Here is a 10361-nt window from a genome sequence, read left to right on the forward strand (position 1 = left end):
GAGCTCGCTATACATGAGAATCATAGTGCACCCATGGCACAAGCATGGTTGCCAGCCAAAACCAAAACGGGGGAAAACTTAGGTTGCGTAAAAATAAAACTTCTATACATAATACAATTATTTTTATAGTGCTTAGAGTGACAAATTATGCTATTTAGCATTAAGTCGACTCATGCAGCATGCTTCAACATCTATGATTCCATGGTCTATCTATCATTCATGAATGATGATTCAACAGTCAACTAACAACAATCTGAAACGGATTATAGTTTAGAACTGCACCAGTTAAAAGCATCCATTATCCTGATTCATGCCAAGTGACGTATTATAAAAATAAAAGCACCCATAGTAGCATCCATGATCATGAATCATGTTTTTAAAAAAAGCAGCCAGCTGCCAAAGTATATTCAGTATTGTATCATGGGAAAAAGTGCAGGCTTTCGCAATGGTCTTTCGCAGTTTTGAAACACGTGCCGTTTCGGCAACCTGAAACCAGGTCACCAAAACGGCATTTCGTGCAACTATGGGCGCAAGAATTGGAATTCTAGTCCCAACAAAGAAGAATAGAACTCTTTACAAAAAAATACATTGATTTCTTGAAAGGGCCTTTGAAGTGTCAGCTTATACATCAGCCACTCTGCTCTCTTTTGGTGATCACTGAAAATAGCCAAACCCATTGTCAACAAAGGATATACATAAGAAGCACCTCATATGGAATTTATAGGGAGGATTTCAAAGAACATGCCATAATAATGGTCATGGGAGCAGCCTACCACCAAGCAAACTGGAGAAAAGCAGACCAAGAGCAATCTACCCATGCCTCTATGTTTCAGGACGAAACAGCTCTGGAGGATTACAAGGGGGAAACCAAAATTGCAAGAACAATTGCTCATGAGAGAATTTGAGATAGCCTTCGCTTAGCTTTCAGAAGTCCCCTCATCTCTGCGCATCACTCTTCACAAGCATTTTGCAAGTCATATGTGGGCTCCAGCATTTAGTTGCCAATATGCTTCATGAACCTTGCTGGTGCTGAAGCTGTTGCTTTTGCTTTTGGTATAGCAAACCCCTTGCAACAACAGCCTGAAGGCCTTCCGAGCAAACACGTTGCAAAACAAACATGAGAAACTTGACAATGACAAGCACATTCAGATGCAATACCACCATGAAACAAAAGCCCATCCAAATAAAATGAAGCACAACCAAATCTTCTGTTTGGAGTCCGGGACATGTGCTGCCTAACCTTTGATATGGGTGCAGTGCGACAGTCCTTACAAACCAAGAGATTCTTGGCAACGCTTACGGGTATCCCTTGGGTAAATTGATTACAGCATTCACAAAAGCCTGCTCATTGTGCCTACATAACCCATCTTTCTTTGCAGCAAAGGATAAGTCAGGTGACACCCAATGCAAAACTGGGACATACGCTTCCTTATTTTGAGGGAAAGAGGTGAATGTACAATACCACCAATATGAGCCCACCAACTCTGTCTTGGCTTCTTCCATGCTTGTTCTTTCACTCTCATTGCCTCTACCCTCTTCTCTTCCTCTTGCATGTCAGCATCTGCATAGATGTTAGACATTAAGACATAAGCTGCAGCATCCTTTTCATCCAATTGCACTGCATGTTCGAAGGCCAGCCTTCCAAGCTCCACATTACCCCACTTTCGACAAGCACCCAACACTGCATGCCACACCACAATGTTAGGATGGAAAGGCATCCTCTTCACCATTGCTACCGCCTCAGCTAATTGGCCTGCACGGCCAAGGAGATCAACCATGCCAGTGTGGTGCTCAATAGTTGGAGTGATGCCATAGTCTGTGCTCATGGCGTCAAAGTACTTCTGGCCCTTATCCACTAGACCCGTGTGACTGCAAACAGTAAGCACATTAGAGAATGTGACCCCATCAGGCTTTACCCCTTCTCCTCTCATCCTCTCAAGCATATTGAAAAAAAATTCACTTTCTCCTAACTGGGCATATCCTGTCATTAGTGCATTCCATAAGACTACATCTTGAACTGGCAGTTTATCGAACGCTTCCCGTGCTTCTGTAAGTGCAGCACATTGGGTATACATATCCACCAAGGTGCAGCCAACAAACAGATCTCTCTCCAGCCCCTTTCTAGCAATCTCCACGTGTATTTCTCGGCCCTTGTCTATGGCTCCTATGCTGCCACAGGCTTTCAAGCTGCAAACAAATGTGACAGCATTTGGAGAGAGACCCTCCAGTTGCATCTGTTTGAGATAGGTCAGTGCGTCCTCACCAAGCCCATGCTCGGCATATCCTGCCATTAGTGCAGTCCATGAGACCTCGTTTCTAACTGGCAGCTTGTCAAACATTTGTTGTGCTTCTCCAAGCGAGCCACATTTTGCATACATATCCACCAAGGTGTTGCCAACACAAAGGTGTCTTTCCAGCCCCTTTCTGGCAATCTCAGCATGTATCACCCTGCCCTTGTCTATGGCTCCTATGGTGCCACAAGCTTTCAAGCTGCAAACAAATGTGACAGCATCTGGAGAGAGACCCTCCAGTTTCATCTGTTCAAGACAGTTCAATGCTTCCTCACCAAGCCCATCTTCAGCATATCCTGTCATAAGTGCATTCCATGAAACCTCATTTCTAATTGGCAGCTTCTCAAACGCTTCCCATGATTCTGCAAGCGAGCCACATTTGGCATAAGTATCCACCAAGGTACTGCCAACAGAAAGATGTCTTTCCAGCCCCTTTCTGGCAATCTCGGTGTGTATTACTCGGGCCTTGTCTATGGTTCCAATGCTGCCACAAGCCTTCAAGCTGCATACAAAAGTGACAGCATCTGGAGAGAAACCCTCCAGTTGCATCTGTTTAAGACAGTTCAGAGCTTCCTTGCCAAGCCCATGCTGCACATATCCTGCCATTAGTGCATTCCACGAGACCTCGCTTCGAACTGGCAGTTTGTTAAACGCTTCATGTGCTTCCACAAGCGAGCCACATTTGCCATACATATCCACCAAGGTATTGCCAACAAAAAGATATCTTTCCAGTCCCTTTCTGGCAATCTCGGCATGTATTTCTCGGCCCTTGTCTATGGCTCCTATGCTTCCACTAGCTTTCAAGCTGCAAAAAAATGTGACAATACTTGGAGAGAGACCCTCCAGTTGCATTAGATCAAAACAGTTCAAAGCTTCCACACCAAGCCCATGCTCTGCATATCCTGCCATTAGTGCATTCCACGAGATCTCATTTCGAACTGGCAGCTTGTCAAGCGCTTCTTGTGCTTCTGCAAGTGAGCCACATTTGGCATACATATCCACCAAGCTGTTGCCAACAAAAAGATCTCTTTCCAGCCCCTTTATGGCAATCTCTGCGTGTATTTCTCGGCCTCTATCTGCATTTTTCAGCCTAGCACAAGCCTTGAGAATAGCTGCAAAGGTATAGTTATCAGGATTTACAAAATCCTGTTGCATTTTCTGGTAGAGGTTGAGGGCGTGCTGTGATTCCCCACATTCAATATAACCAGAGATGAGAGAAGTCCAAGAATACACATTCCGATCAACCAATTTGTTGAAAACCTGCTGAGCATCGCACATGCTTCCAACATGGACCAACATTGTGACTAGATAATTCCCAAGAGTATGATCTTCCAGCCCTCTTTTGCACATGTAGGCATACAAGCGCTTGGTATATCCTAGATTTTTCAATGTTCTACACTTATGCAAGATGCATGTAAGGTTCTGTACCGAAGGCAGCTGGAGCATTTGTTCCATAGAAGCGAGTGCCTCTTCTAAGCTATACGTTTCACAGCTACTCTTCTCGAGCACCTTTTGTGGCTTAGATACATTCACCTTTAATCCAGACATGAAGCCACACTCCTCCACAAAGACACGGTCTTGGGCCTGATCTTTGGCCTTGTTTTCAAGCGTATTTTTTGCCCAACTTGGATTGTGATGGCGATCTGTCCATGGCGACTCCATCTTGGGCTTGTCTGTTGTGGAGCTTCATAACAGACTCGTCAGACTCGCCATCTAAAACGTTGCCTGTGCATAACGTTCAGTTCACACTCTTTGCTCTCTCGGTTGTCCCGCCACTGGGAGGGATCTGTGAAGAACTGCTTCCATAAACGCTCGGTCCCAGCGAAAAGCATGAGCACAACGAAAACCAATTGCACCAAGAAAAAACCCATTTCCCCACTCGGCAACAGAAAACGGAGAAAATGATCGTTTCAAAATACGAGTACCTGAACGGAAAAATTCCTCCACTGTCCTGCGGGGAGAGCTTGATGGCCTGAAGCCGCGCGCTATCTAGAGTGTAGTGAGACTGAGTATACATCTTCATCTGAACACTGCCGCACAGTGAAGTGGTTTATCTATTTGAGGAGACGCCGTTACTTCCCATCTCAATCGCAAATCAACCGAGCATTAATCAATACCAAGATGTATTAAAAGCGCATCACCTCAATCTTTCATGCATGCTCTCAAGCCCGCATAGTATGTAAAAAATCATTAGCCTTGAGTACCTGCAATTATAAATTTTAACACTAGGCGTAGGCTGTAGCAACGAGAACATTGCCCCGTCTAAAGCGGGTTTGATATCTAGAAAGAGGGTTCGTTGTTTCTTCTTTCTTCTTGCATCTTCTTCTCTGTCGTCTCGTCTTTCGTTCGTTAGCAGTGTTCGCTTTTTAAATTGTAGCTCGTTTGGTTGTGGATTACTTTGAAGAAAAGTCGAGTTGCTTGTAAAAATCCGACTTGCTGGTCTCCTTTTCTAGGTGATTTTTCGTTTTTGTTGTCGTTTACCCGTTTGCCTGTTTGTTCGTGCTGTTTTACGTCTCCAACAGCCGGTATGTAAGAGCAGAAGAGTGTTTTGTCTGGTGCGAAGGGAATACTATGTCTAGAGATGGCGGGGAGTGGGAGGAATTAATCCTCTTCTCCTTCTTCTTCCAGCCCTATTCGTCCCGCACGAAACCTCGTTTGGACTCTCTATCGTGCCTTTCAGCTCCAGGGGAGCTGTTATCGTTTGGCTTGTATGCTCTTCCTCTTCCTCTTTCTCCTCCTCGTCTGCATCGCCCACATGCTCTGTTGTCCCTCCTCCCTCTCAGCCACATGCCTTAGGACCCATTCTCTCACAAAACACAAGCTTCTTCGCCTTTTTCTTATCCCCAGAGTAGCAACGCCCTTGGAGAGCTTCGCAACAGGGCACAGAGCTGGAGGTTGAGGTCGATCATCCGCAATCGAAGCCAGCGCTTGTCCCGCAGGCAGGCGATTTCTGAAGCGGCACGTCTGCAATGACGGCGTCTATGACCTGAACTGCACGAGGAAGGCAAGCTCGGAGTCACTCTTTCCAAACATTTGATGCCAGTAACTTATCTCTAAAATAGTTGTCTTGAGGAGTAAGAGTCGTTGAAAACTCTAGGAAGTGGAGGTCAAGTAACATTGTAACACAAAATTCAGATCCGCAACAAGATATGTTAAAGGATATTGTACAGACTGTAAGCGCGGATAACCTCACATGCTGGCTGTGCAAACTGGGCGCGGCTCATTCCAAAATCTCGTTCGAGACTCGGCTATGGTTACTCCGTTTCCTTTGCCATCAATCTCCGAGCAGGAATAGATAGCGGAGTTCCTCCAACCTTGATCTCCTCAACACCCACGTAGTAGAAAGTCTCTGCGAACGGATCTTTTAACAAGGGTGTGTACTGTAGCGGCGTTTGATACGACTTGATGTCCGCACGCTCTGCTAAAGAATTGTACTTGCGCAATATTGGATTGTTCTCGATGTTGTATGCGAGCACACCTGACAGCTCGTTCGTCACGATTTCTTGAGCCGAGCTTAGTGGGACGTTTCGCCAAGATATCAGAGGATTGTCTAGAAGTGACCTTCGATCGAGTGTGCCACGAGCAATCGCATTTGCAGTCGTGGTAACTGAAATGGATACATCTATGATGCTTAGCAGTTGCGTGTGGAGGTGGTTTGTTTTAAGCAACTGCCGAGAGTACTGTGGCATCAGCCGCACAATGTATCTGCTCCGTTGGGCATCTCGTGTGCAGCTTTGGCATTTCCAGTAAGTCACTTGCATGCCCATATTCTCGCAGGCATCCAAAAGTATCATGTTTCCGAGTGCGGCGGTGTGGCTTGAGATCCCTATGCCTTGCGAAGAAACGATCCTTTGGTTTGCAGACACTAGCGTGGTTATGCCACAGACACTGCAGATTTGAAGGCTAGAGAAAATAGCCGCGCAATTACTAACCCATTGCTTGTATCTATCTGCGATGGTCAACCACGATGACGTAGCTGGCCTCAAGGACATCTTTCTTGATGTTATATCAAGTTGAATAGCTCGATCTCTGGCTGCTCTGAGTGTAGACGAATGGTCATGTTCGAAGGAGTTTCCGGTGGTCATTTCTACATCGTGACATGAATCGATGTCTTATGTTCGGGTTTAAACACCTACATGGATTAATAATAAAAACCATCCGAAACTTTGCTACAATTTCACTCACGTGGTTTTGTCTAAACGCAACAGGAAAAACAAAATGGACTGAACATCTATCTTTAGAAGGTGAAAGAATTGATAAAATAAATTGAATCAAGCATGCTACAATTTCACTCACGTGGTTTTGTCTAAATGCAACAGGAAAAACAAAATGGACTGAACCTCTATCCTTAGAAGGTGAAAGAATTGATAAAATAAATTGAATCAAGCAAATACATTTTGTTGTGCGTACCTTTAGGAGAAGAGACTCGTTTGGAGGCTGCAAACATCTCGAAAACAAAAGTGTTGCAGACATGATTAGTATGTTGGTCGAACCAAGCAAATGTAATGTTCCCTTGCGGAAACAGAATGTGCGAAGAAGTGTGCGTGCTCAAGATGAGGAGTAAAAAAAAAAAAACCATACGTAATGTATGGTGGAGAGCCGGCACATGTCTCTCCAAAAATTTTATATCATAGGGGAACGTGCCATCCCCCCGTTTCGAATAGTCACCTCCAGTGTTGGAGGTGTAGCGCATTAATGCGGACCATAGCAACAAATGGCGCAGATATGTTTCAGAATTGAAATGACCGTACATGCTACTTACGTGGAGTATCCTTTGTGACGTCAACAACTCGAGGAGAAGTCACCTATTTCTTTGTTGGAATGTTGGAATCTGAAAAACAATCATGATTAGTCAATATTAATTCATTGAGATGAAGTACATCTCGCAATAGGAATCTGAGAAAAAAAAAAATATTTGTTTGTGGTTTTTCTGAAGCTCATCCGCGAGACGAAAGCGATCGAACAATTCCAATGGACGGGAGCGATTGGATAGAGTAAAAAATTTCAAGGACAAGTTTCAGTACATAACAAAATAAAGGACATGTAAGAAAAAGCTGCGACATGTGTCTTTGCGACGACCTATGGAGCTTAGGACAACAATTTACACGACTCGACGTTCTTGCAAATCCTCTCTCTGTCAGTCATGCTATGCATGCATAATTGGTTCTTGGATAGTCGAGTGATCACATGTAGCTACTTTATTAGTATGCACCCATCAATAATTGATGAGCGGCCATGGCATCTTCCGTTCATGTTTGACACAGATCATAATAAGTTGATACTCGCCGGACTTTCGTGGATCAGGATCCTGATTAGTTCCACGGGCTCCGGTGCAGTGCCCGGCGATGCGCTCGAAAGCCCGAGTCGCCCATGTATCCCCTTGGACAATTCTGAAGAGGGCTTAAAAATGAGAATGGAGGATTTAAGCCCCTTGCACCTGGTTCATTGGCATCACCCTTTGTGGGCCATGTATCCCCTTGCACCTGGTTCATTGGCATCACCCTTTGTGGGCCAGGCAGTCTCACTAACGATCACACTCAGTTCCAGGTGCCCACTCCCTTCCATGGCAAAGTAGAGGGCATCCAACTGTGCACCAAAAAGACTAGTATATTGCAAGTTTGTATTGGGATCAACCACAAGCGATTTGAACTCAAAAAGAGCGTAGTCCAGGGGCAATGTGGCTGGATCAGCAGTGTACGCCAGGTAAGGGTAAGCGTTGATCATGAGAACAGACCCAATGGATGCCAAGTAGTCCAGCAATGGCTTCATGAAAGAGCTGCATTACCCAAAATCAATTGGAAGGAAGTGGCTCGTGTGTACGTTGTTGGTCGCTCTCCTCAGAGGAAACGACTTCGCTGGTAGGAGGAGTATCGTCCAGAAGAGCCCTCGATGATTTTCAAGTTTCAGCAATTTGATTTCCACCTGTGGACTACATTCATAGGGATGGCAGGTCCGTGAAGATATTGGATTTTCTTATCCTATCGAGAGGTACGGGCGGGAAAGCCGAATGAATCGAAAGATCCATGTTCGGTTTGGGAAGGGACCACAGATCTCTGGGAACCGGAGATATATAATCTACTTTCATTGACCAATCTACTGGAGAATTGTAAGGGAACAATCTTGAGTACTATTCGTGACGCGGAGGAACGTTATAAAGAGGCTACCGAAAAACTCAAGCAGGCTCGGACTCGTTTGCAACAAGCAAAAGTGAAAGCGGATGAGATCCGCGTGAATGGACTCACGCAAATTGGAGGGGGAGAAGCGGGATCTCGTTGATGCGGCTGATGAAGATCCAAAAAGATTGGAGGATAGTAAAAATTATACTATTCGTTTTGAAAAACAACGGGCAATTGAACAGGTTCGGCAGCAAGTCTCTCGCCTTGCCTCAGAAAGAGCTCCGGAGAGTCCGAATAGTCGTTTAGATGGTGAATTGCATTTGCGCATGCTGGAATTTGGCCTCTGCCATCAATGGGTTAAGCTAAAGCATTTGTTATCACATTGGCCTATTCCGGGCCATGGAAAACGCAGCTGATTAGCTTCCGTATTAGCTTCCGTATTCGACCCGGCGAAATTAGCAGTATTATTCGCAAACAAATTGAGGGATATGTTCCAGAAGTAGAGGTTGTCAATACCGGCACCGTACTCCAAGTCGGAGATGGGATCGCTCGCATTCATGGTCTTAACGAAGTAATCGCTGGTAGAGGCCAAATTCCAGCTTCTGAATCTAGACCGATTGAATCCCCTTATAAACGAAAGGAGACGAACGAACAGGCAAACGTACGACGGGGGTTGGCCCCGCGGAAGTACAAACCACAGTCACGAGTGGACAGGCGATGGAGAAAAGCATGAGAGGCGGTGGGTCCTCTCTGCTCCGTAGAATCAGTGGAAGTTTGTCGGAGCGAGGAAATCGAGGGGGTTTGAATTTTTTTGGGGAAGGAGGGAGGCAATTGGGAGAATGCTAGCAAGCTCTGGGTGTGTGTGTGTGTGTGTAGCTGCAACAGCAGCAGGGAAAAGCACGGTTGGAGATGAGGGTGGTGGCGAGTGGGAGACGGCGGAGTAGCTGGAGCGGCTGCAAAAAGGCGGTGTGGATGGAATGTGGAGGATGGTTGGCGAGGGAGATGGCGATGGAGTTAAGGAGGTAAGAAGCTGAAAAAGCAGAGGAGATAGAAGACGAGGAAGATGGCGATGCAAAAGCAGCTGAAACAGGAGAAGATGGCGATGAGGAGAGCTCGCGAGCTTCGCACGGAGAGTGTGTACTGAGCTGCAGAGGAGCGGAAGCAGCTTTTGAGGGATGATGGGAGAGCGAAGGAGATGATGATGGAGCTCCTGTTGAGAGGAGATGGCGATCATCATCTCGTTTGCAGAGTTGTGTGCATTCGTGTAGAGAAATCCGAGCTTCGATTCTCGCAAACTAGCTCGAATTCTATATAGTAAGCTCGCATGGCGAGCTTTTCCTGCACCATTTTCGTAGCTCACTACCTCCTCGCAGTTCACTCCTAGCTTCCATGGCTGCTCCACCTTCTTCCTCCCTCTCCTCTTCTTCCGCATCCTTAGTAAGAGATTCCGTTGCGTGATCCTTGGTGCGTTGGGATTTCAGAATCCATATGCTGACCCGAGAAGCATAGAGAGGACGATAAATTCGTGCAGACAATGTTCATGAATCAAATCGGAACAGATTTGAGGAGCTTACCCTCAAGAAGAAGCAGTAGCTCCAGTTGCAATCACGCCAAAGTACCTGGGAAGCGATGATACCACATGGACGTTGCAGAAATCTATGGGCAGAGGGGGAGGCTATTTTAATGGCAAACAACAAATTAAGAAAAGCACATCTATTAAAGGCTTCCTACATCTCACGGTTCCTTTGAAGCCACTTGGCTGCCTAGGATTTGAGATTTCTGAAAATCGTCCTAGTGCTGGCCAAGTAAAAATCCGCAAGGCAGTAGGAGAATTTGTTTGCATAAGATTGATCAGATAATTCCAATTTCTTGTAATTCGGACCACCGTATTGCCTCCCACAACCCACCAACAAATTTTCTACCTTTACATCGTTCCCGGAGCTCGATCCCACTG

General features: G+C 45.7%; 1 protein-coding gene and 1 pseudogene across 2 annotated transcripts; both read right to left on the minus strand.

Annotated features, from left to right (window-relative positions):
• Positions 1-761: 761 nt before the first annotated feature.
• LOC147903019 (pentatricopeptide repeat-containing protein At3g03580-like) lies at positions 762-5223 on the minus strand (annotated as a pseudogene). The gene is made up of 3 exons (XR_015540913.1): positions 4496-5223; positions 4217-4321; positions 762-4087 (listed from the first exon to the last, which is right to left on the minus strand). The product of XR_015540913.1 is annotated as a pentatricopeptide repeat-containing protein At3g03580-like (transcript).
• A 2283-nt stretch (positions 5224-7506) lies between these two features.
• LOC147903020 (glucan endo-1,3-beta-glucosidase 14-like) lies at positions 7507-8966 on the minus strand. The gene is made up of 3 exons (XM_087373992.1): positions 8884-8966; positions 7775-8067; positions 7507-7691 (listed from the first exon to the last, which is right to left on the minus strand). The coding sequence occupies exons 1-3, from the start codon at positions 8964-8966 to the stop codon at positions 7507-7509; spliced, it is 561 nt and encodes a 186-aa protein (XP_087230118.1).
• Positions 8967-10361: the final 1395 nt, after the last annotated feature.

Source organism: Dipteris shenzhenensis, chromosome 4 (assembly GCF_047967505.1).
Source record: "Dipteris shenzhenensis isolate YYH24624 ecotype China chromosome 4, Dip_SZ_1.0, whole genome shotgun sequence".
Taxonomy (NCBI): domain Eukaryota; kingdom Viridiplantae; phylum Streptophyta; class Polypodiopsida; order Gleicheniales; family Dipteridaceae; genus Dipteris; species Dipteris shenzhenensis.

Bases quoted from the DNA above. Each gene is read 5' to 3' on its own strand.
- LOC147903020 (XM_087373992.1), bottom strand. From the start codon at position 8,966: ATGAATGCGAGCGATCCCATCTCCGACTTGGAGTACGGTGCCGGTATT. The intron at 8,068-8,883 runs GTTTGCGAATAA...TGGGTAATGCAG, and splicing joins TGGAACATATCCCTCAATTT to CTCTTTCATGAAGCCATTGC. The intron at 7,692-7,774 runs GTGCAAGGGGAT...CTCATTTTTAAG, and splicing joins GGGTGATGCCAATGAACCAG to CCCTCTTCAGAATTGTCCAA.